Source organism: Cetorhinus maximus, chromosome 2 (assembly GCF_964194155.1).
Source record: "Cetorhinus maximus chromosome 2, sCetMax3.hap1.1, whole genome shotgun sequence".
Lineage (NCBI taxonomy): Eukaryota > Metazoa > Chordata > Chondrichthyes > Lamniformes > Cetorhinidae > Cetorhinus > Cetorhinus maximus.
Genome location: NC_135880.1, coordinates 187,678,240 through 187,705,327, shown reverse-complemented (window position 1 = coordinate 187,705,327; position 27,088 = coordinate 187,678,240). Strand labels below are relative to the sequence as shown.

Sequence of the window (27,088 nt, the reverse complement as noted above, 5' to 3'; positions counted from 1 at the left end):
GTTGCTTATTTTTGCTCTTTTGGTTTGAATGGATGACGTTATTTCCTAGATTAATGGCCTCCTAGAAGGGGCCCTTGTCATAATTACTTTTGTCTGTTGACCCACTGTCACCCCTTTTGGTCCAAAGAAAAAGGCCCAGAGAAGATGCTGCATTCTGAGGAACACCAACAAGTACTTTGAATATTGCTGAAAAAGGAGACGTACTCTATAAGCTTTTTGTCTTGCTTTTCATCAGGATAGCCACGCGAGATAAACCAACAGTAAAGGGAACATAAATTTTTACTGCATGAGAAGAGAGTGCTGATGTTTGGCAAGTGGTTGGTAGAGGTATTACCATGGACAATGCAGCAGAGAACTTCCCAGCATTTTTCAAATTCAAACTAGGCAGGTCAATTCTGACCAGTCAAGGCATTGCCATGGGGAATGAACCAGGGACTGGCAATACCCAATCTTTTGTTTAGTTGGAACAGGCGTAATGCATGGACATGCTCCTTTTGTCTGCCAACGACAAGGCCCTGCATGTGAAGAAATGTGGATTCTAGCATGTGTAAGTGAGCCACACTGCAAGTCCAACTGATAATCTTAAATTGGTTTTCTATGTAATTCTTAGCACAATCACGATGGTTTATAAAGTATTGTCTAATCGAGTATCTGCTAAACATCAACCCCAGCTTACATAACAGAGATGGTGAGATAGTGGTAATGTCACTGGACTAGTACTCCAGAGGGCCAGGCCAATACTTACAGGACATGGGTTTGAATCTCACCATGGCAGCTAGTGGATAGGAGTCAGGTTGTCTGGGTGTTTGGAAACATGAAAAGGTTAAAGATGTTAAGTTGAGGTACAAGTAAACAGGTTAAATCTAACATTTGCATTTTTAGATAAATTGAGAGATTGTTTGAATTTCACAGAAGAGTCAGAGGTAACAAGAAAAATGTTTGCACCTTGCAAGATTAATAATAGTGGGGATATTATATTTTTATTGACCCAAAAGCAAAGACAAGATGGAAACATGAAAGATCTTACATTTGGAAGGGTTAGAGTTTCAAAGGGGTGAGAGAACAATGGGACTGAGACAAAAGCGGAAAAGGGTACATTAGAGTTACTATGGATAGCCGTTGTAGGTAGAAAGAACCCAAGGTAACTATCAAGCCGGATAGCTGTCGAGCTGTTAAGCTGGAGATGGCTGGAGCTGTTGAGAAGTCTTGGGCTGCATCAGTTTTATTCTGAAGTGAATTCTATAGCAAAGTGGAAGCAGGCACAGGTCATGTGGTACACCTTTATTGAAGCTACAGCAGTCTGCCTTGTGAAATATTACTGGATTCCATATTTAAATATCTATAAGGGAGTGTTACCTGGGAAGTGTTTACTTATGGGTTTGACCAAGTAGTGTTTTGGGGAATGCTTTGTAAGACTAACCTTAATTGTGTAGCTGTAATCTTATGTGTTTAAGTTTATTATTTTAATAAAGCTTTTACTTTTAATTGTTAAAAACCCAAAAGTGTTACAGGACCTGTTACTATTGAGATTGGTAAGTCATCTTCCTGTTATTAGAATACAAAAAAAAGGCTGCGGCCTGTAAGCCAAGTTTCCCTCTGGATTTGGTTTGTGCAGAAAATAACATTGGATATGGTCATAACAATAAGGATTTTTAATTCAAAGCATTGGGAGTTGGATAGCAAGTGTTGGCCAACAAGCTCTAGGTGATAGATGAGCAGAACAGCACACAAGTAGAATTTTGAACAGGTCTGAGATTATAGAAGCAAATAAATGGGAGGCTAGCAAGCAGATTTTCAGATAATTATGTGTGGGAGGCAACACAGATATGTATAAAAGTTTCAGTGAGGGTGATGCAAAGGTGAGGATAAATGGATCTTGATGATGGGTAGGATATGGGATTTAATGCCTAACATACTGTCAAACAACGCACTCAGGTTGTGGTCTGGTTCAGCCTCAGAGTTGGGTAGGGAAATGGAATCAGTCCTGAGTTTGTGGCATAGTCACAGGTGATGGTTTTGGTCTTACTGATGTTGAGCTTCAGAAATTGAGACTTACACAATAGCTTGCATTTTTGTAAAGCATCACGAGACATTTTACAGGAGCATAATCAGATCGTCTCTGCTCAAAAATTTGACACTGACCCAAAGGTGGCAGCAATAGGACAGGTGGACAAAAGCTTGGTCAAACAGCAGAGTATTAAAGGATGAAGAGATCAGTGGAGTGGTTTAAGGAAAAAGTTTCAGAGCTTAGGACCTACAGAATGAAGGCATGGCCATCAATGTTGGGGTGAAAGACGTGGGGGTGGGTGCCGACTGTGCAAGGAGCCAGGATTGTAGGAATGCTGAGTTCTCAGAGGGTTGTAAGGCTGGATCAGGTTACAGAAAGAGATAAGGTGATATCCAAAATGTTTTGCTAGTCAAGGGGACTGGCAGCTGAGAGGCAATCCAGAGATCCAGCAGTGTGGTGGAGAAATTGAGCGAAAAGTACTGACCCCACGTTCGTGGATGAAAATGTCAAAGTGGCAGCATGTCAATCAAACAGGAGGCGGCTGAGGAAACATTTTTAGGAGATCCCAGAGATGATAATGCAGGGGAAAGGAAGCAAGACATTGCTGGAGTTGTGCTGGCTTTGGGGCTACATTAGAATGGAATGATGAAAAGGCAATCTCAGAGTGATGTATGAGAGAGGAGAGGCATTAAAGCAGGATGAACAACTGTATCATGCATGCAAAGTGAATTTTAATAGGTGACTTGCTCCAGCTACCTGTTAGAGGAATTATTAGGATGTCTAGAAGATTTGATCTGATTTTGTAAATGAAGGGAGGTGAGGATTGTGTATCTGGTGGTACAGGGGAAAGTCATTTGACAGGTACAAGCATTAGGCAGTTTGCAGCAATAGAATTATTTCAAAGTAGAATATATTACAATCCTTTGATGACTGTGAATATTGAATGTGCTCCTTGCAATACCATCACTGTAGTGCTACATCTTATGTGTAAGAGCACCACACTGTGCTCATGGGCTATTAGTACCCAAGTTAAATACATTGCTGAATGCAGTACCAGATACACAACCATAATCTGTATGGAAAAGGTTGGTGTCTTGTACATGTTCAGCATGGAAAGGGCTCATGTAGAACACACATTCTGTTCCAGGATGTGGTTTGTCAACATTGAGACAGGAGGCATGGTGAAATCATGTGCACCAGATTAATGCACAGTGCATTGTGGGTACCCTAATAATTTTTCAATATTCCTGAAGTATTCAATCAATGAGAGAACCAGAGCTGAGATGATTTGGTTGATGTTGCCTTTTTTATGTAATGCAGCTGAGATCCTGTGTAATGGAACAATGCGACACTGCTGAATTGTGCAAGTCTGGCTCATCACTGTACAGTACAAAAAAAACAGAGAAAAATCAACTCCAGTTTCGATACAAGGTTGGCAGCAGCAAGAAGTGTCCAATATGTACAGGAATCACAAACAGAATCCAGTATTTACACATAGTTACAACAGTTTTGCTTTACACACTTTACACCAAGACACAAAGTAAAACCAAAAGACAGAAAATAGACAGATCATGTAGCAATTGACACAATTGGATGACTTTGTCCCAGTACTAGATCCATCAGGAATTCAGAAGTGTCGCAAAGTTGGGCTATTAGATTTCTCCTAAAGAATACCGCCAATATATTTCTCGAATGTCATATGTCTTATCAGCGTGCGATAAGCACAAACTTCTTGACCCGTTTCTTCAGGCACTGGGTGAAATATACACTTCATGCTCTTGCCATAGTTTGAAACAACTAGCTAGCTCTGCAACACTGATCCCTTCATGTATCAAGACTGACGATGCATTTAGCGATAATCAGAAATAGCTCAGGCCCCATTTTACACAGTGTTTACATGGAGCACTTCGCAGAGATTGAAACAAGCTCGTTGCTTGGGGAATCGTGGATGTCACTGCACAGAAATATCACAGAGCAGAAATCAATGTTCCTGTTTATTATCCCACCTTTAAAAGAAGTTTGCTTGTACCCAGAGGTTTCATTTTCAGCAATAAAAACTGAGAATGCTGGTAATCTGAAATAAAAAAGAAATTGCTAGAAATACACATCAGGTCAGACAAGGTGGGTTCAAAAGGAATCGGAGCAGGAGTAGGCCATTCGGCTCGAGTCAATAAGATTGTGACTGAACTTCTACTTCAATTCCACTTTCCCACATCAGTTGCACCAGCCAAAATGTTAGCCTCTCTCTTTCAGAGGATGATAGACTTGCTTATTCCATCTGCTTTGGCTTGCTTTTCACTTTGAGCTCTGTTTTATTAAGTGCATGTACATCTCGAGCCAAATGTAAATGCTTAAGTGGAGCTAACAAGGCCCACTAGACACAAATGGATGTCATCACATTGTGTCAATTCCCCAAAGGCATTCTCACAATTTAATGGAGGTAGTGGTTGAAGTGATCTCTTCATTGTCTCTAACCAAGGTTCGAAGGCAGACAAATGTCAGTTCCATTTCTACGAATAGCAGACAATGTGCCCTGCACATACCTATCCTGCAACCTTGCTCCCTGCAGTTTGCTCTTCTCTAACTCAAATAGCCATTCCAAAGGATCCAAATGGTTTAGATGGAAAATTTCACGGTCAGTATATATAAAATATTCAGCTAAATGGTTATCTGTTAATGTTTTCACTATGGATAATGATTTTCCAGCTATTTTTATTTAGTGATTGACCAGGAAGTATTATAATCAATCAACATCCATACAACAGAAACAGGTGCTGGCAATGGCTCTACTAGGAGTGAGGGAGGTGTGGGCTGCTGTTTAGGATGGAGATCCCATCGGTATGATCAGAAAGATAATTGATCTGAAACATTAACTCTTGCTTGCCTCTCGGCAGATGCTGCCTGATCTACTCAAAACATTGTCCATTTTTATTACACCTCCTCTGAACCCACATTTTGTTTCTATTCTTCTCCCATTTTCAGTTTCTTTTGCCTTGCATTATCATTCCTTTTGTCATTTAACCACTTCTGTCCTCAACACTATCACAGACCTTCCCTTTTATTCCTTCCTCCTTTTTTTTCCTGCCTCTGTACTTTCCTAAAAGCTTTTCATCTCAAACTTCTTCCAGTTCTGATGAAAAATCATCGGCCTGAAACATTAATGTTTGTTTTTCTCTCTCCACAGGTGCTGCATGACATGCTATTTCCTGCATTTTCTGTTTTTACATCTAAGATATAATAACTGGTTATGAACTGAACTTCCTCACACTGTTGTACTCAATTTCCAAAAATATCAGGACTCACTGTTTAAACAATTCAGGAGGAAAATGTTATGAAAATCAGACTCAATATCTGAAGAAGACTCGTACGGCCTTGAAACGTCAACTCTGTTGCTCCACAGACGCTGCCAGACCTGCTGAGTTTTCCAGCATTTCCTGTTTTTATTTCAATATCCGAAGCCTTGTTTTGAAGGTCTACCATTCAAGGGCTTCTCCTCTTCAAGAACCCTTGGCTAGTGCAGCCCATAATTTCAGCATATTACACAGCACCCTTGCAGGTGCTCCCTGTAATCTGTGCGTTACAATTCAACACAGAGAGAGATCATCTCAGGCTGTTGGGCAGAAACCTCGCTCCTGGGATTATTAGCAAAATGGAAATAACATCCAGTTATTTGGTTCAGTTTTCAGAGTGAAAGATTTTGTTAGAGGGATTTGATGTGAAAACTGCCTTAGCTTCTGAATAAGACTGAACGGTGGGATAAATCAACATGAACAATGTCACTGTAGGACAAGGTTAAGGAGAGTGGCTCCCAATGGTTGTTGCTGATTCATTTGATAATCCAATAATATTTATCCCATAATATTTGTGCACAGGGTGGGCATTGCTACAAAAATAATCACAGTTTTAATATCCTTTCCCAGTTAAATATTTTACTGAATGTCACTGTAAATTATAGGAACATTATATAAACAAATCTACACACATGACTCAGAAACAAGAGGTCTGTTTGAGTAATTCACAGTGTTACTGCTTCTCCTGCAGACTGTGCACAAACATTAATATCTAGTCTGAAACATCTTTAAACATCTGCAAGAAAATGCAGTCCAAACAGGGCAAAGGAGGCGACAATGGCTCAACTTCAAAACAAATGTAGATTGCAGGGATTTCAGGCCAATATTATCAGCTCACATGAAGCACCAACCTCCTTGTGCTCAGGGACCTCTCACGCACACAGTCCCAGTACACAATATGGCATTGATCATCTGGTAGCAGTTGACAAGGCTTTGCTCCTGCTTACGTCACAATGAGAGCACAACCCCAGCCAGAGCACAGGAACATAGAAAGGATTTCTCCACTAGGGAGTCTTGTAGTTACGTGCAATTTATATACTGGATTCAAACTGGTAATGAAAATGATAAAGCTTTGATAAGTTCAATTACACGGTGCAGTCTGACACCCAAATCTCAGTTAGTTTCAACCCCTGGAACAGTAAGTTAGTATCTACATACAAGCATAGTGAACAAAACATTTAAATATTTAAAATCAGCTGAATTCACTAGCTGTCAAACTTCAACTGCCGTTAGATATGGCTGGCATCGAGGTGACCTAGTGGAAGTTGATATGTTGCCACTCTGCAATAGCTAGCTGCCATTTTGTGTTTTATTCTCAACTAATTGTTTTTCCCACTATGCCTGAAGTCACAGGACATGAGTGCAGGGCTAGTTCTGTGCTTCTAGTAAACTAAATTTCCAAACTAATGGGGTAATAACACTCTTCAGAGACTGTGTTACTGACACAAATATGAAGAAAAATCAATTAGAACAGTAAATGATCCACTGTTTACTCCGGCTGGGGATGAGGTGTCTTTACAGAGGCAGAGCCACATCTGCAACAGGGGAATAGGGATTGGCAGGGCATGGGGGGGCGGGTGAGACAAGGAGGCAGAGGTTGATAACTGCAGAGCCAGCCCTGCAGGGGTAATTGGGGTGGGGTAAGGGGTTTCTGACAGAGGCAGAGCAGGTAACAAGCTCTCCTCCGCAGCTTCACTGATCCAAATCATTTTTCTCACTAGAAACAAACAAGGAAGATAATTCCCTTAACTGTTGAGCCCTCATGCTGTTTCCAGACAGTTATTAACACTGAGCTGAGAGTCATTCACCAAGGGCACAAATGCAATCTCACGTTTCATACATGTACTTGAAATACACAACACAAAAGATCCAATATTCGCCATATTTTGTGTTTAAAAACAGTAATCTGGTTATCTTTTTAAAAATAAAACAGTCCACTGCCCAGCAGAGACTGCATAGGGTAAAATTTCTGCTCATTCCACATGTACTTCTGCTTCAGATCTCTGCAATGCCAACTCTGTCGTCATGAAGCTTCCCTGGCCTAAAGCAGTGCTAAATGTCCTCCCTTGAGGATGACTGAAGCCCAGAGGTACAAATGGGGCACTTCCTCCAAGACCTCCTCTCTGCTGCTGGGACAGAGTGTGATAGTCATCCAAGTTATCATATTGAGACATCACTGTCAATGTGCTGTGCCGCTTACTGCCCGAATGGCCTAAGCATGGGTATGGGTACGAGAGAGATTGTTCCCTAACCAAAGGCTCTGGGTGCTGCTGAAATCTGGTGCTGTAACTTCTCTCAGTCTGGCCGGATATCAATGGCCTGGCAGGCTCATCCTCCTCGCTGTAGCAGTCTCTGGAAGGCTGATCCCCTCCACCCCCCCTCACTTTTGGTTTTTCCAGTTCTGGCCTCTCATTTGCTACCCGGAAGGAATCTTCATAACTCCGTAAAGGCTCGTGAGAAGAAAGCACATATTTACCAGTCGCAGATGGATATGTTCGTGAATCTGGGTGGTCTGGCCTATGCTTCAGCCCGTAGCCTGTTGGAACAGCAGTGTATGCGCTGTACATCTGTCCCCCTTTCAAGTCTGCAGAGGGCCTTTGACAAGAATTATACTGAGACTGATCATAGGGAGATTCGTGTGGCCTCCTGGACCTGTTGACGCTCTGTTTCTGAGGAAGTACTGGTTTTTCCAGCTGCCCATTTCCAAAGGGTCCATGATGATGAGCTGATGGCTCAATATATGCCCCACTATCCAATTCACAGTCAGGGTGCTGATAGACGTATGGTGGGTCAGGGTCTGGAGTCTTTGAGGTGGTGGGATACCACCTTTCCTTTTCTTCACTTGCCACCATACCAGTTTTCCCAGGATCAGACTTACTTCTGGAATGGATGATCTCTAGCCCCCCAAATTCTTCCTGTAGGACAGGGGTCACATTGTCATACTGTGACACCACTAAGCCCTTGGTTTTCTGACGGCTGCGGATCTCTCGTCGAATGGACTGGAAGCGGGATTTTTCAGCCTCCTCCGGATCCCGCATCACATGGGTCAGTTTCACATCCGGAGACGGTGGCACATCACGACTTACAAAACTGTGCTCTCTACTCATCATGTTGGCATGGGCACCACTGCGTGGGTAGAGTGGTGCACTGGGATATGGAAATATTTTACCCTGAAATCTGCCAACATAGGGTGGAATATCTCGACTGGTGAAAGAATGGAACTGTCTCAGCCTTATCGAACCGTAGGGATCCGCAAAGTCATAACTCACACCATCAGTCCCATGTAGGTTATGTCCAGAGGTGGAGTAAGGGCTGTACCTGTACTGAACCCGGCCATTTTCAAAGTAAGGCTGCAACTGAGTGACGTGATAATCTGACTGAGGTGGTGGTGGTGGTTGGCAGGGTTTATACTGATAGATGGGTCTCTGATAGTAGAAAAGCTCCTCAGCTGGAGGCACCTCAGTTCTTGAAATGGGAACTGATCTAATGGAAGATGGAGGCACATGCAGAGAATGAACCCGCCTTATTGTGGGGTATACTGACTCCTCAAACTGGGAATGTGGACACACAAATGCCCGCATAGCAGGATTCCCCACTGGAACATAGTCTGACCTTGAAAGCCGAGGCTTGGAAAGGTGAACGGAGACTGCTTTTGGCTGGCTGGTAAAACTGTTAATTCGTGATGCAGCTAAGGGAATGTTCTCAGGTCGTGGACCATACAATAGATGCTGGGGTGTGCTTTCTGATCTGGGCTGGTAGGACAAATGCTGGGGGACACTGTCAGCCCGGCACTGGTAGACTAGTGGCTGCATTGAATGAGCGTTCTTCTGTTGGAAGTGGTTGTCTAGATCTGGCAAGTTTTCCATTTTGGAATGATACGGATGTGATTGGCAAAGAAAAGGTGGTTTGGGAGGAGGAGGTGGGGGTAAGGCATCCTCTATAGATGATGGTATGGTTGTTGAAGCTAGGAATGATTGGAAGTTGGAGGCATTAATGGTCTCAGACATGGAATGACTAGGTGGCACCCGACTTTCCACTGATCGGAGGGGTGGCACTGGTGGATTGTTACTGTAAGTGCTGCGATCCACAGGTACAGATTCAGCTCTCGGTTTTACAGCTGGTGCTTGGACGCTGTCTCTTGTTTTCTCCTGATGTCCACTGTGAATGGCCATGACCGTTGCAGGGCGGGTGACATAGTTGTTATCGGAGCTGAAAGCTGACCCTGACTGTTCAGGAGCACGAGGCTCTGACTGCTTCATGGGAGTTCCTGCAGAAACTGCCATTCGAACCTGGAAAGGGGGGAAAAAACAGCAATGACAACTGTCAGGTTTTAAGAAATAATTTGTTCCGATTTCTGAAATATTGGTGCTTCCTCTCCCCTACCCCATACCGTGAACAATTCTCTAGCCAGGTTTGATCCTCCTTTTGATGCCTGAAGGTTGCGAATCAATGTTCTGCTAAAAGCTGCCTTCCAATTTCCTCTCTTTCCCTGCCTGCGCGTTCAGCTGAATCCTGCTCTGTTGCCTCCAGCTGTCTGCCAGGATCTCTCAAAGACCATGAAGTGTGCAAGTGTTCAACTCCCCTGACAGCAAGATTCAGATCAGTGACTCTAATTCCAGGACCACGGTTCAGGTGCTTCTGTATAAAAAGCTGAAATTGCCTAGTGTTTTGCAATCAAACTAATATAAACTTTGTTACGTTTGAAGAAAGTAAATTGAACTGCGTAAACAATAAAATTTTCAAATGGATGTTTGAAGAGTGAAAACAATCTTCATGTTTAAAAAGAGTTTTCAACTCCAAGGAATTGGAATGATCAGATTCTAATAGAAAAGGGTTGACACTAGACAGTGGCGACGTTAACATTATTGAATAAATGGAAAAGAAGAGATTTAAAGTGAGTTACCTACATCTTCCACTTGTGTAAGTCTGGAACATTTGACCGTGCACTATTAGCATGTCCAACTCTGAAAAGCCCTCCTTACTAACTTATGGGGCATTGTGCCAAAATTGGGACAGCAGTTCCAAGGACTAGCCAAGCAATAGCCTGACATAGTCATACTTTTAGAATTTTACCTTTCAGCCAATGTTCTGGACACCATCACTATCCCTGGATATGTCCCACTGGCAGGACAGACAGTAGAGGCAGTGACACAATGGTATACAGTCAGAAAGCTCCCCATGACATTCAATGGCATTGCCATCTCTGAATCCCCACCATCAGCATCTCGGGGGCTTACCATTTACTAGAAACAAAACTGGACCAGATATGTAAATACTGTTGCTACAAGAGCAAGTCAGAGGCTGGGAATTCTGAGGCAAGTAACTCACCTCCTGACTCCCTAAAGCCTGTTCACCACCTACAAAGTAAAAGTCAGAAGTGTGACCGAATACATGCCTGGATGAGTGCGGCTCCAACACTCAAGAAGCTTGTTTGGCACCCCATCCACCAACTTAAATATTCACTCCCTCCACCACTGACACATAGTGGCAGTACTGTGTACCATATACAAGATGCACTCCAGCAACTCACCAAGGCTCCTCCAACAGAACCTTCCAAACCTGTGACCTCTACCACATAAGGACAAGGGCAGTAGGCACATGGGAACATCATCACCTACAAGTTCCCCTCCATGCCACACATCACTCTGACTTAGAACTATATCACCTTTCCTTCATTATTCCTAGGTGAAAATCCTGGAACTCCCTTCGTAATAGCACTGTGGGTGTACCTGCACCACAAGCCTGCAGCGGTTCAAGAAGGCTGCTCACCACCACCTTCTCAAGGGCAATTAGAAATGGACAAGAAATGTTAGCCCTTGCCAGCGACGCCCACATCCGATGAAAGAAAAAAACAAATCAGGAAATAAATTACATAAATGTTTGCATATTAACAGATATTTGAATGTACAAGGTGTGTACAGATAAACTTATTTTCAATGTAAAACCACAAGCATCAGTACTGATCAATGTTCCCTCTATTTATTTTGGATGTATGCAGCATTTTCCAAAAGTGCACAGGCCATCTCAATGTTGTTGTGTGGCTGCAGAAGGGCAGTAATTTAAAGGGAACGGACTGGTGCTCGGTCTGTGCATGTGGTTCCAGGTTGGTGGACAATTAGCACTGATATTAGCAAATCCAGCTAAAATTAGCAGAACAAGTCAAATATGGAAAGAAAATTTTAAAATAAATCACGTCACAAGAAATTGAGTAATGTTTAGAGCATTTGGACTTTTTGATCCAGATTTAGTTTCTTTCATGCACTTAAGGGCATCTCTCCCCTCTTCCAGATGGGATTACAAGGTTCCACGTCCCCCTACTGATCAATGACTAAATTCAAATTAATTCAAGCCTTTTAAACTAAACGAGCTGAACAGTCACATTGTTAACAGAATAAAAAGTAATGGAATTCTAGTTTTGAACAATATTTCCATTTAGTCAATCCCCATGAACAGAATGTGACTTCTTTGAGTGGACAAATCGTTTAAAACTAGGTTGAAAGTGCTTTGTTTAGGATTACCCTGTTAATTCCACAATACTGAACACATTTAAACAAGATCGATTTAGATTTGTTTTATTAAGGTTGCATGAGATGATTAATTACCTGCTTACTCAGCAAGTGAAATGGATCAGAATAGGTCACAAAAGCAAAATACTTTGGGTGCTGAAAATTTAAAATAAAAACAGAGAATGTTGGAAATAATCAGGTCTGGCAGGATCTGTGGAGAGAGAAACAGAGTTAACGTTTCAGTATGATAAACTTTCATCAGAAATGATAAAAATTTCTGATAAAAGGTCATCAACATGAAATATTAACTCTGTTTTGCATTCTCCACAGATGCTGTATGACCTGCTGAATATTTGCAACATTTTCTGTTTTTATTTCAGCTTTCTAGCATTTTATTTCTGAACTTAAAATGTATAGGTTTTTTTATTGCTGTTTTCAGTATTTATCATCTGCTCTGCTAAAGAGAGTGTGCTTCGCTGCCCCTGGTGTAGAAAGCACTGAACTGAGTACTACACCAAGTTGAATTATCTGGGTGCGGCGGAAGCTCAATTTGTTTAAAAGTCAAAGACCCAGTGCTGGCATTTCTATATTTGGGAGTGAGTGACTTGTTTGACTGTAATGAGAAACTCTCCTGATACTGCACTTTACAGAGGGATACAGGAGTGTTCAGGTTTATTTCTTCATACACATTTCTAGCATTTTACAAATAGTTTTTAACCTCATTAAGAGATCTATTTATAATAGTGATTATTGATCGAAAAATTTAACTGTAAAACAATTTCATTAATGTTTACACTAATTTTCTTTCAGTCAGAAATCTAGCAGGGGAATTGCTATCTATAGTACACCAAATTCCCAGAGTCCAGTTGGCAGGTTAATCCTTTGTTTCCCTTACCTGGCCTGAAGCTGTGGGCCCTGCCGTAGTGCTGGGAGGGACCTGGCCTGTGGCGGGTTGCGGTTCGACAGTTGGCTGCACAGTTATCGGATAGCTGGCTGTTGTAGGAGGTGCTGAGGCAGTTAATACCGGGCATGGCTCTGTAACAGGGACAGTGTGGGGGTTCTGATCCCCTGAGACCTGCCGCCCAGGCGGAGGCTTCTTCTGAGACTGCACAGTGGCCTGCTGGGCACTCTCAGCCAGAGCCAATGCCAGCAAGCGAGCAGCACTCTTTGGGGGTGGAGGTGGTGGAATGAGAGGCACAGAGCTAACTGGAGGAGCCTCCTGAGGGGATTCCACTGGAGTCACTGCAGAGCAAACAAAAGAACAGACATTAATTAGCTGAAAAAACCTTTGCAAATAGCCCACAATCTGCTTTGTGTGCTATAGATGACTCAATTTTTTGCAAATGTTACCGATATTAGTGGCATCTTAGGAGTCACAGCACAGGAGGAAGCCAGGCAGCCCACTGTACCCACGCCAGTACTGGGTCTTCGACTGGCATTAGCTGCTCCAATTCCTTCACTGTACCTTCATTATATTCTCTTTATCCAATTCCCTTTTAAATCATATTTTAGTTTCTACCCCTTATTTCTTTTCCTAAGACCCTTCCATGCAAACGTTAACTTCCTAGTGATAATCCTGAATTAATGATTCAGCAAGTACTAGAAACACAATTTACTCTCTCAATGCTTTTCATACTTTTGAAACTGTTTATTAGATCTCCCTGAATGTCCCAGCAGAATATTGTTCAAGCCCTTATTTGTAATGAGAACTCTTCATGCCTGGTTACATCTCAGTGCAACTACATTGCCCCTTCTCTTTTGACTCTGATATCCTTGGAGTGGGGCAACTAGAACTGGACATACTACTCCACTGTGGCTGAACCACAAATCCAACATCACTTCCTTGCTTTTCTACTACAAAACCCTGCGTTTCATTCGCCTTCCTTGAACTGCTCTTTCCCCAAATATACTTGTTCATGTTTCTCTCTTGTTCAATGTTATACATTCAATAAACTGCATTTGCTAGCATCTGCTTACTTCAGTAACCTGTCAGCCTGCCTTATTCTAGAATGTTTGTCACAATCCCTAATATTTGCAACTCCACCCGATGAAAGACACAACCATCATTTTCTGCACCAAAATAGAAATACCTGGAAAAACTCAGCAGGTCTGGCAGCATCGGCGGAGAAGAGCAAAGTTGATGTTTCAAGTCCTCATGACCCTTCAACAGAACTAAGTAGAAATATTCCTACTTAGTTCTGTTGAAGGGTCATGAGGACTCGAAACGTCAACTTTGCTCTTCTCCGCCGATGCTGCCAGACCTGCTGAGTTTTTCCAGGTATTTCTATTTTTGTTTTGGATTCCAGCATCTGCAGTTTTTTGTTTATATCACTTTCTGCAGTTTACTATTAATAATAATCCCAACGTGTGTGAATAACGTGACCTAAGTTAATAATCACAGCCACTGGGCATAAAAAAAAAGCCCAAATTTTGGTTTGTGCCAAGTTAAATGAACTTCAGAGAGCAGGACTAGCCTCAGTGCCCTTACCTTTTAGTGAGGGTGGGGGGCAGTTGCAGGAAGTCATCCATGGTTCCTGTCCTTAACTTCTATGTAAGTTCAGTTATGAGCTGCATGTGTATATCTAACGTTAGCCAAGGACAAGATCAAACTTGTCATGATGTCCTCATACCCCATGCCTAAACAGCCTGGTGATACTCAACATTCAGGCTTACACATGAAAGCAGCACCTGTGAAACTATAGACAGCGTCTCAGCATCCACAAGGCAAGAGCGGAGAAAAACTGACGCAAAGATAACAACAGCCATGAGCAATGCACTGGAAACGACCTGACAAAAAGCCATCAACCTGAAAAATTTGTTTCTCTCTCCACAGATGCTGCCAGATCTGAGTATTTCTGACATTTTCTGTTTTTGTTTCAGTTCCAGTATCAGCAATATTTTTCTTTTGTAACTAGCGTCAAGACTAAGTTACCCTGACTCATGCTCAAACTCAAGGTTTCAAGACTTCATGCCTGACCGACGATATGTATTGAATCGGTGTTTTTTTTTTGCTCTTGCTGGTCAGTAAACTGAAGGATTGCCACTAAAAGACAGGGATGGCTCATTATGATCTGGAACCAAAACAGACCAGGTCCCTGAGACAATTTTTAAAAAATTCACTTAGGGGATGTGGGTGAGGCTGACAAGGCCAGCATTTATTGCCCATCCCTAATTGCCCATGAGAAGGTGGCGGTGAGCTGCTTGCTGGAACCACTGCAACCCATGTGGTGTAGGTACAGTGCTGTCAGGGAGGGAGTTTTTTACCCAGCGACAGTGAAGGAATGGCAATATATTTCCAAGTCAGGATGGTGAGTGCAATCGTCAGCGAACATCCCCACTTCTGACCTTATGATGGAAGGAAGGTCATTGATGAAGCAGCTGAAGATGGTTGGGCCAAGGACACTGCCCTGAGGAACTCCTGCAGTGATGTCCTGGGGCTGAAATGATTGTCCTCCAACAACAGCAACCATCTTTCTTTGTGCTAGGTATGACTCCAACCAGGGGAGAGCTTTCCCCTTGATTTCCACTAACTCCAGTTTTGCTTGGGCTCCTTGATGCCACACTCAATCAAATGCTGCCTTGATGTCAAGGGCAGTCACTCTCACCTCATCTCTGGAGTTCAGCTCTTTTGTCCATGTCTGAACCAAGGCTGTAATGAGGTCTGAAGCTGAGTGACCCTGGCGGAACCCAAAGTGAGCAGGTTATTGCTAAGCAAGGGGTAGCTTGCCAGCACTGTATGATCCCTTCCATCACTTTACTGAGGATCGAGAGTAGACTGATGGGGCTGTAATTGGCTGGGTTGCATTTGTCCTGCTTCTTATGTATAGGACATACCTGGGTAATTTTCCACATTGCTGGGTAGATGCCAGTGTTGTAGCTGTACTGGTACAGCTTGGCTAGGGGTGTGGCAAATGCTGGAGCACAAGTCTTCAGTACTATTGCTGGAATATTGACAGGGCCCATAGCCTTTGCACTATCTAGTGCCTTCAGCTGTTTCTTGATATCATGTGGAGTGAATCGAATTGGCTGAAGACTGGCATCTGAGATGCTGGGGACCTCCGGAGAAGGCTGAGATGGATCATCCACTCAGCACTTCCGGCTGAAGATTTTTGCAAATGCTTCAGCCTTATCTTTTGCACTGTGTGCTGAGCTCTTCCATCATTGAGGATCGGATATTTGTGCAGCCTCCTCCTCCAGTGAGTTGTTTAATTGCCTACACCATTCACGACTGGATGTGGCAGTACTGCAGAGCTTAGATTTGACCAGTTGGCTGTGGAATCACTTAGCTCTGTCTATCACTTGCTGCTTATGCTGTTTGCACACAAAGCTTCACCAGGTTGACACCTCATTTTTAGGTATACCTGGTGCTGCTCCTGGCATGCCCTTGTGCACTCTTCATTGAACTAGGGTTGATCCCCTGGCTTGTTGGGGGATATGCCGGGCCATGAGGTTACAGATTGTGGTCGGGTACAATTCTGCTGCTGCTGATGGCCACAGTGCCTCATGGTTGCCCAGTCTTGAGTTGCTTGATCTGTTCAAAATCTATCCCATTTAAGCATGGTGGTAGTGCCACACAACACAATGGAGGGTATCCTCAATGTGAAGATGAGACTTCGTCTCCACAAGAACTGTATGGTGGTCACTCCTATTGATACTGTCATGGACAGATGCATCTGTGGCAGACAGGTTGGTGAGGATGAGGTCAAGTGTGCTTTTCCCTCTTGTTGGTTCCTTCACCACCTGCTGCAGACCTAGTCTATCAGCTATGTCCTTTAGGACTTGGCCTGTGGTGGTGCTCCTGAGCCACTCTTGGTGATGGACATTGAAGTTCCCCACCCAGAGTACATTCTGTGCCCTTACCACCCTCAGTGGCATCCTCCAAGTGGTGTTCAAAATGGAGGGGCACTGGTTCATTAGCTGAGGGTGGGGGAAGTTGGCGGGGGGCGCAGTACATGGTATTCAGCAGCAGGTTTCCTTGCCCATGTTTGACCTGATGCCATAAGACTTCATGGGGTCCAGAGTCATTGTTAACGACTCTCAGGGCAACTCCCTCCCGACTGTATACCACTGTGCTGCCACCTCTGCTGGGTCTGTCCTGTGATGGGACAGGGCATACCCAGGGATGGTGATGGTGATATCTGGGAAATGATCTTTAAGGGATGATCCATAAGTATGACTATGTCAGGCTGTTGCTTGACTAGTCTGCGAGACAGCCCTCCCAATTTTGGCACAGGTCCCCAGATGTAGGTAAGGAGGACTTTGCAGGGTCGACTGCACTACGATTGCCATTGTCGTTTCCAGTGCCTAGGTCGATGCCAGGTGGTCCTTCTGGTTTAATTCCTTTTTACCGGTTTGATACAATTAATTTCATCAAGCCAGTAGATGCAGCGCCAAACAGGGTTTCAGTGGACGCCTTCCCCCACCATACTCCCCAACCCCTCATAGGTCCAACACTGTTTCCCCTCCCATTCCCACACCAGAACAGAATACAACACTTATTCCACATCACTGCCCATCTCATGACAGAGTGTGACATCGTGTACCCTCAACCTGGGACTGTGTGAGGTAGCACCAACAGATCAGATCAAAGTTCTGCAGCCCATCCACATCCAGTCATGAATGGTGTTGAACAATTATAACAACTAACTGGAGAAAGTTTCATGAATATCCCCATCCTCAATGATGTTGGAGCTTAGCACATCAAATGTCAAATGACAAGGCTGAAGCATTTTCAGCCATCTTAAGCCAGAAGTGCCATGTGGATGATCCATCTCGGCCTCCTCCTGAGGTCCCTAGCATCACAGAGGCTAGTCTTCAGACAATTCAATTCACTTCACATGATATCATAGTAGCAGCTGAAGGCACTGGACACAGCAAAGGCTATGGGCCCTGACAACATTCTGACAGTAGTCATGAAGACTTATGCTCCAGAACTAGCTGTGCTGCTAGCTAAGCTATTCCAGTACAGCTACAACACTGGCATCTAACCAATGATATGGAAATTGCCTAGGTATGTCCTGTCCACGATAAATAGGTCAAATCCAATCCGGCCACTTACTGTCCATCAGTCTACTCTCAATCAACAGCAAGTGATGGAAGATGTTATCGGCAGTGCTATCAAGAGACACTTACCCAGCAACACTCTGCTCACCGACGATCAGGTTGTGTTCCGCCAGGGCTACTCGGCTCCTGACTTCATTACAGCCTTGGTCCAAACATGGACAACAGAGCTGAACTCCAGAGGTGACTTGAGAATGACTGCCTGATTGATATCAAGGCAGCATTTGATGGAATTTGGCACCAAGGAGCCCTAAGCTTGCTGATCTTCGTCTTTGTCTCATTTGCTGCTGAAACTCTCAACCATGCCTTCATTACCTCTAAATTCGACTATTCCAATGTGCTCCTGGCTGGTCTTCCACATTCTACCCTCTGGAAACTTAAGGTAATCAAAAACTCTGCTGCCCATGTCTTAACTCACAGCAAGTCTCGTTCCCCTATCATCCTGGTGCTCGCTGACCTACATTGGCTCCTGGTCAAGCACAGTCTGGATTTTAAAATTGTTATCCTTGTTTTCAAATCCTTCCATGGCCCTTGCCTGGCACAAACTCCACAACTGTCCAAAATATCTTTGCTCCCCCAGTTCTGGCCTCTTGTGCATTCCCAGTTATAACTGAGTCATCACTGGTGGCTGTGCCTTCAGTTGCCTAGGCCCCAAAATCTGGAATTCCCTCCTGACACCTCTCTACCTCTTGAATTTTCCCTCTTCCTTTAAATTCCTTCTTAAAAGCTACTTCTTGGACCAGTTTCTCTTCATATGACCTAATATCTCATGTGTCTCGGTGTCATACTTGGTTTTACAGCGCTCATGTAAAGCACCTTGGAACCTTTCAATACATCAAAGGTGCTTATAAAATAAGTTGCTGTTATTGTTCAAACACACAACCTGCAAGTTTACTCCAAGCCACTCACCATCCTGACTTGGAAATATATCGCCATTCCTCCACAGTTGCTGGGTCAAAATCCTGGAATTCCCTCTCTAACAGCGCTGTGGGTGTGCCTACACCCCATGGGACTGCAGCAGTTCAAGAAGGCAGCTCACCACTAACTTCTCAAGGGATGGGCAATGAATGCTGGTCTAGCCAGCAACACCCACATTCTTTGAATGAATAATAAAAAAGTGCATACCCCACCCCAGAACTGAGTGTGACACTGTGCTCCCATTCCCCAAACAGTTTAGACTGTCATAAAAGCAAAATACTGTGGATGCTGGAAATCTGAAACAAAAATAAAAATAGCTGGAAAAACTCAGCAGATCTGACAGTTTCTGCGGAAAGGAATACAGTTAACGTTTTGAGTCCGTATGACTCTTCATCAGAACTAAGGAAAAATAGAAAAGAGGACTGTCAAACAGCTTAGTTTGGTCGCATAAGGCTTTTGTTAATTGTGGAATACTAGTCCAGCACAAATCAGTGCTAGAAGGGGAGGGTCAAAGGAAAAGGATGGGTATAATTATCTGTCAGATAGTGAGACATTGAGCAAGACAACCTATCCACATTCTGCCTGAAAATCTGAAATCCCTCTTGACAAAATTCATTGTTATAGCCTTACCACCAGTCTGTGTGCAGGGCCTAATGTGGAGGATTATAACTCAGGACATACAAGGTTTTCTTCTCATTGTAATGACTCTCAGCACTGAATAGCAAACATCTATGAAAGCAAATTAGAACAGAGAAGTTTATCTTCCTTTTTTTGGGAAACGAAATAACCTTTGACAGGAGTTACCATCAAACAGTATAGTTGAAAGATGCCAGTGAAAACTTGCTCATTTCAACTTCACCAATGTTTGGCAGTGCACCATGTCTCCAGCGTACCAGGATGGTGCACATATACCTGAAATGCAGCATGCATTGTGAGCCTCACCCAATGAGGCCTTATCTAGTGTAACAATTCTTCTTTAATACTTACCCGTGTGTGAATGGGTGGATGGTACTGCCTTGTTTTGATTGATCAGCTCACGCCAATCTGAAATTTGCCCTTTTGCCTCCATATGTGGATGGGCAGATGGTGTAGCCTTACTTTGATTGGTCAGTTCATGCCAATCTGAACTTTGCCCTTTGGTTCCCACTTGCGAAAGGGTAGACGGTACAGAGTCGCTTTGATTGGTTAAATCAGGCCAATCTGAACATTTCCCTTTTGTTCCTGCTTGAGAGTGGGTCGATGGTACTGCCTTGCTTTGATTGCTCAGTTCATGCCAATCCGAAATTTGCCCTTTCATCCCTGTTTGTGAATTGGTAGATGGTGTAGACTTGTTTTGATTGGGGAGGTCATGCCAATCTAAGTTTTGCCCTTTTGCCCCGATTTGCGAATGAGTAGGTGATGTACTCTTGTTTTGATTGGTCAGTGCATGCCAATCTGAACTTTGCCATTTTGTTCCTGCTTGTGAATGGGTGGAATGTACAGCCTTGTAGTGATAGGTCTGATCATGCCAATCTACACTTTGCTCTTTGGCCTCCGAATCTATTACTGCAGCAGAAAGTTTGGTGTGGATTTCCTGACGGCATCCCTCGGGTAGTTGCATGTCACTGGTCTTCAGCAGCATTGACATCATTTGTGGAGGTGATTTGCTGACATTGCTATTCCCTGCTTGGCTTGTGTGAGGTGGAGATGTACCCAGTGAAACAGCTGCCATACTGCCAATCATTTCAGATACTCGCGTTGGTACAGAAATTGTCATAGGTTCAGAGATGGTCAACAGAGGAGACTTGGGAGACTTGCGCCCAATCTTTGGGGAGAAAGCATGAACCATCTTTTCTGCAAAAGAGGTTGGCTTAGCCAGTTTCTCATCAGTGGGGCTTAGATCTGGAGAGAAGAAGGGGCTCATCAGCTTATCTGGTGAGTGAGAGACTGGTTCAGAACTAGTAGCACTACCAGGGGTCAGACACACACTGCCCAAATCTGACTCTCTCTTGCAGCTATTTGACTTGTCTTTGCCACTGGCTGAGGAATCCACCTGAGATGTACTGCAGTCAGGACCTGCAAGCTCTGCCCTTGGAGGACTACATTGAAAGGACATTGGGTCAAAGTCCAACCCTGCTGCTCCCATATCTGGTGGACTTAGTTCCACTTCCTCCATTCTGGGGGACATCAGTGCAGGGACTTGGCGTACTGCATCCTCTCTTTCACTCTCATCATTGGGTAGGTTATCATAGGAGTTGCAGTAGTTGAAGCCTGGAAGGCCAGTAGCATTGAAGGAAACAGAGAGAGCATCACTGCTAGACCGAGGCCTTCTAGGTCTGTAAACCTTCGATTCTCCTAGGAAAGGACAAACAAAATATCATTCACCGCGGGTTTGTGATATCAATACATATTGTACCATTGTATTTACATTTCCATATATATTTCAGAATTATCTTACAACTTAAATGATTTTGGTCATCAGAGAGAATTTCATATTATGTGCATCCCTTAGGTTGTTCAGTAACTTCCTCTCATGTGGCTCTGTAAAACAGTTCCCTGCCCTGAGACTGCATTAAATAACTAGGAGGGTAAAAGGTTGGGTGTCCCCCATGTAAGTGGGGCATGAACTCACTGCACTCCTAACACGCCCTGTTGACTCAAAATGTGTCAAATCATTTCCCTTTCCTCCCTGCAAAGTTGACATTAACCTAATATCTTGTCAATCAAGCATGAATCAGTCTTCTTGGTCTCATGCCTACCTTGATCACCTCATGAAAATGCTAAAAAGGAAATATACAGACAGCCACCTGAAAACACAAAGCCATGCGTACAAACACTTAACGTTAATTAAAGAGGCTGCGGAATGGAATATAAAGGGTTGGAAAGTATATGTTCCAGTCAAGGCACTACACTCAGTTCTGGACGTCGCATATCAGGAAGAACATATTGACCTTGCAGAGGGTGCAGCACAGAATGATCTATAATACTCGGGCTAAGTGGGTTAAATTATGAAGACAGGTTGCATTGACTAAGGTTGTATTCACTTGAGTACAGAAGATTAATAGGTGATCTAACTGAAGTGTTTAAGGTGATCAAAGGATTTTTAAAAAATTTATTTTACAGAATGTGGGTGTTGCTGGCTAGGTCAGCATTTATTGCCCATCCCTTATTGCCCTTGAGAAGGTGCTGGTGAGCTGCCTTCTTGAGCGGCTGCAGTCCCTGTGGTATAGGTGCACCCACAGTGCTGTTAGGGAGGGAGTTCCAGGATTTTGACCCAGTGACAGTGAGGGAACGGTGATAACGGTAATTCGGTAATTTCCAAGTCAGGATGATGACAGTGGCTTGGAGGGGAACTTACAGGTGGTGGTGCTCCCATGTATCTGCTACCCTTGACCTTCTAGACGGTAGCGGTCATGGGTTTGGAAGGTGCTAATAAGGAGCCTTGTTGAGTTTCTGCAGTGCATCTTGTAAATGGTACAGACTGCTGCCACTGTGCATCGGTGGCGGACGGAGTGAATGTTTTTGGATGGGGTGTCAATCAAGCGGGCTGCTTTATCCTGGATGGTGTCAAGCTTCTTGAGTATTGTTGGAGCTCATCCAGGCAAGTGGAGAATATTCCATCACACTCCTGACTTGTGCCTTGTAGATGGTAGACAGGCTTCAGGGAGTCAGGAGGTGAGTTACTAGCCGCAGGATTCCTGGCCTCTGACCTGCTTTTGTAGCCACAGTATTTATATGGCTAGTCCATATAAATACTGGTTTAAACTAACTTGGCAGGGGTATGGGATCTGAGAGGAGGTTCAACAGGGGGAGATGCATAGCCAAAATCAGAAGAGAGAGCAAGTGAGCCTGGAAGGCATAGAAATTATAGGGCAATTAAGGCACAAGGGAGTTTGGCAAGGTTGGATGGCATTTATTTTAATGAAGGAGTCTGACGAATAAGGCAGATGAGTTGAGGGCACAAATTAACACATGGAAGTATGATGTCATTGCTATCACAGAGACATGGTTGAGAGAGGGGCAGGATTGGCAGCTCAATATTCCAAGATATAGGGTCTTCAGGTGAGATAGGGAAGGGGGTAAAAGAGGAGGGGTTATCGCAATATGATCAAGGAATCTATTACAGCAGTAAGGAGGGATGACATCTTAGAAGGCTCCTCAAATGAATGCATATGGGTAGAACTGAAAAACAAAAAAGGAGCAATCACATTGCTGGGAGTGTACTATAGGCCCCCAAACAAACAGTCAGAGAGAAATAGAAAAGCAGATATGTAGTCAAATTTCAGAGAAATGTAAAAATAATAGGGTAGTAATAGTGGGGGATTTCAACTCCCCCCAACATTAACTGGGTTAGTCATAGTGTGATAGGTTTAAAGGGAGTGGAATTTTTAAAATGCATCCAGGAGAGCTTTTTAAGCCAGTATGTAGAAGATCATACAGAGAGGGGACGGTCCTGGGCTTAATTTTAGGGAATGAAGCCAAGCAAGTGGTAGAGGGATCAGTGGGGGTGCATTTTGCAGATAGTGATCATAAATCTGTTAGATTCAAGGTTGTTATGGAAAAGGACAAGGATGTGCCAGAAATCAGAGTTCTAAATTGGGGGGAAGGCCAATTTTAATAAGATCAGATGTGATTTTGCCAGCGTGGACTGGGAGCAGCTACTTTTAGGTAAATCTGCGTCAGAGCAGTGGGACTCATTCAAGAAGGAAATAGGGTGAGTACAGGGCCAACATATTCCAGTAAAGACAAAGGGTGGGACCAACAAATCCAGGAAACCTGGATGTCGAGAAATTATACAGGATTAGATAAAGAGAAAAAGGGAGGCTTATGGCAGATACTGAGGGCTCAAAACTGCGGAAGCCCTAGGGGAGTATAGAGGAAAATCCAACGTTATTTTACAAGTACATTAAGAGTAAGAGGATAACCTGGGAAAGAGTAGGGCCCATTAAGGACCTGCGTAGGAGGGAACTTAAAAAGGAAATTAGGAGAGCAAAAAGGGACAAGAAAAAATATTGGCAGGTAAAATAAAGGAAAATCCAACGTTATTTTACAAGTACATTAAGAGTAAGAGGATAACCTGGGAAAGAGTAGGGCCCATTAAGGACCGTTGTGGTAATTTGTGTGTGGAGCCGGAAGACGTAGGTAAGGTTCTAAAAGAATACTTTGTGTCAGCATTCACAAGTGAGAGGGACGACATGGGTATGGAAATCAGGCAGAAGGACTGTGATATAATTAAAGAAATTGCATAGAAAGGTAGGAGGTTCTAAGTGGTCTGGCAGGCTTAAAAGTAGATAAATCTCCGAGCCCAGATGAAATGTATCTCAGGCTGTTGAGTGAGGCAAGGGAGGAGATAGCAGGGGCACTGGCAATAATTTTCAATACATCTCTGGCCACAGGAGAAGTGTCAGAGGACTGGAGGACAGCCAATGTGGTACCATTTTTCAAGAAAGGAGGAAGGGATAAACCAGGGAACGACAGGCCAGTAGATCTAACTTCAGTGGTGGGGGAACTATTCTGAGGGACAGAATTAATCTACATTTGGAGAGGCAGGGATTAATCAAGGACAGTCAGCATGGTTTTGTTAAGGGGAGGTCATGTCTGACCAATTTGATTGAATTTTTCGAAGAGGTGACCAGGTGTGTAGATGAGGCCAATGCATTTGATGTAGTCGGCTTGGACTTCAGCAAGGCTTTTGATAAAGTCCCGCATGAGAGACTAATAACGAAGGTAAGAGCCCATGGGATCCAAGGCAATTTGGCAAATTGGATCCAGAATTGGCTGAGTGGCAGGAAGCAGAGGGTGATGGTCAAGGGGTGCTTTTGTGACTGGATGCCTGTGTCCAGTGGGGTTCCACAGGGATCGGTGTTGGGTCCCTTGCTGTTTGTGACATATATAAACTATTTAGACTTGAAGGTAGGATGGTTGAGAAGTAAGTTGCGGATGACACGACAATTGGTGGGGTGGTAGTGAGGAGGATAGCCTTAGATTACAGGAGGATATAGATGGGCTGTTCAGATGGGCTGATCAGTGGCAAATGGAATTTAATCCGGATAAGTGTGAGATGATGCACTTGGGTAGGACAAACAAGGCACGGGAATACACGATGAATGGTAGGACCCTGGGAAGTACCGTGGATCAGGGGGACCTTGGTGTGCATGTCCACCGGTCTTTTAAAGTAGCGGGACAGGTAGATAAGGTGGTTAAGAAGGCATATGGGATTCTTGCCTTTATCAGCTGAGGCATAGAACATATTTACAGGGAGGTTATGCTGGAACTGTATAAAACGCTGGTTAGGCTAGAGTATTGCACGCAGTTCTGGAATCCGCATTATAGGAAGGAAGTGATTTCACTAGAGAGAGTGTAGAGGAGATTTACCAGGATGTTGCCTGGGCTGGAGAGTTTTAGTTATGAGAAAAGATTGGATAGACTGGGGTTATTTTCCCTGGAGCAGAGGAGATTGAGGGGGGAACATGATTGAGGTGTATAAAATTATGAGGGGCATAGATAGGGTAGACAGGAAGAAACTTTTCCCCTTGGTGGAGGGATCAACAACCAGGGGGCATAGATTCAAGGTAAGGGGCAAGATTGACAGATTTTTATCAAACCAAAATATTTCACATGCTGGAAATTTGACATAAAAATAGAAAATGCCAGAAAGTCTAGCAGCATCTGTAGAGAGAGAAACAAAGTTGATCCTTCTTCAGAACGTGAAGAAGAGATCCCTCAGGTTTGAAGAAAGTACAGACACAGTTTTTGCGGGATGGGGAACGGTGTGGGTTCTGGGGTGAAGAAAAAAAAGGAAGTTCAACAAGTTGTCCCCATTTTATTTTTTTTTGTGGACAGCAACAATTGATGATGATTTGCTTATCCTACTTACACGTAGACCCATCATCATCCCATTTGCCTTGTACTTTATCACAGGCATTTCCTTTTGTTGGTTCTCCCAATACATTTTCTCTGCCTTTGTAATTGCTTAAAATCTTTTACATCTAACTTTTTCCAATTTTGAAGAAACATTATCGACTTGAAACACTTTCTCTCTCCAAAGATGCTGCCAGACTGGGAGAGTATTTCCAGCATTTCCTGTTTTCATTGATAGATTTTTGTTCGTCGAGCGTATTAAAGTATACGGAATTGTGGCAGGTAGATGGAGTTAGATACGGGCCACCAATGAGCTAATAGGCTCCTCCTGTTTGTATATTCAGCAGCACTTTTTGACAGGGAGAGTTGTTCTGTCCTCCAGTGTACACCAACCAGCACATCATTTTTAGTTATCAATTTAATCTTTCCAGTCCTGTTAAATGTTGTAACCATTTTAACACAATTAAGCTGCAGAACATTGGTGCTGACTTCACCAAAACGTGAGTTTTAAATATCTCAAATCCTTCAGTAATCTGAGAGGGAGATCACAATAAAAGGACATCTGTTAATTCACTCTTACCGTTGATCTGGTAAGCAAGTAGCTAACCTAATATTGTATAGAACAAGAATATTTAAAGTGTTTAATTAACTCTTCAGACTGCTTAACTGCAAGATTGAACATTATAATGGTGTTCAGATTGGGAAGCACAGATTCATAAAGCAAGATGATTTAATTATCAAAAACCCTAAATTTGTCACGTCATAAACTCATGAATAATTGTAAAGATCGATGCAATGATACAAAGGTTGTAAAGCAAACACTGCCACATCAACTGAGCAAATAAATCCGTGTCCACTCATTCATCAAAAATCGCAACAATAAACAGGAAGACTGGGCTCACTCTCTACCTGCTAGCCCAGTATTACTGAGAATACAGTCATCGCCTGTAGCCCAGTATCACTGAGAAAACAGTCATTGCCTGCTAGCCCAGTATCACTGGGAATACAGTAACCGCCTGCTAGTCCAGTATCACTGGGAATACAGTCACCGCCTGCTAGCCCAGTATCACTGGAAATACAGTCACCGCCTGCTAGCCCAGTAACATTGAGAATCCAGTCATCGCCTGTAGCCCAGTATCACTGAGAAAACAGTCATTGCCTGCTAGCCCAGTATCACTGGGAATACAGTAACCACCTGCTAGCCCAGTATCACTGGGAATACAGTCACCGTCTGCTAGCCCAGTATCACTGAGAAAACAGTCATTGCCTGCTAGCCCAGTATCACTGGGAATACAGTAACCGCCTGCTAGCCCAGTATCACTGGGAATACAGTAACCGCCTGCTAGCCCAGTATCACTGGGAATACAGTCACCGTCTGCTAGCCCAGTAACACTGGGAATACAGTC

General features: G+C 43.6%; 1 protein-coding gene across 7 annotated transcripts in view; it reads right to left on the bottom strand.

Moving 5' to 3' along the window:
- Positions 1 to 3,295: 3,295 nt before the first annotated feature.
- Positions 3,296 to 27,088, bottom strand: part of arhgap32b (Rho GTPase activating protein 32b) — a 539,127-nt gene continuing 515,334 nt past the window's right edge. For all 7 annotated transcript variants that reach the window (XM_078530751.1, XM_078530768.1, XM_078530760.1 and 4 more), the window contains 3 exons: positions 19,830 to 21,176; positions 12,760 to 13,106; positions 3,296 to 9,647 (listed from right to left, as the gene is read on the bottom strand). In XM_078530751.1, the coding sequence (XP_078386877.1) occupies positions 7,332 to 9,647; positions 12,760 to 13,106; positions 19,830 to 21,176 (4,010 nt within the window). In that variant the 3' untranslated portion in view covers positions 3,296 to 7,331. The remainder of the gene's footprint in view (positions 9,648 to 12,759; positions 13,107 to 19,829; positions 21,177 to 27,088) is intronic.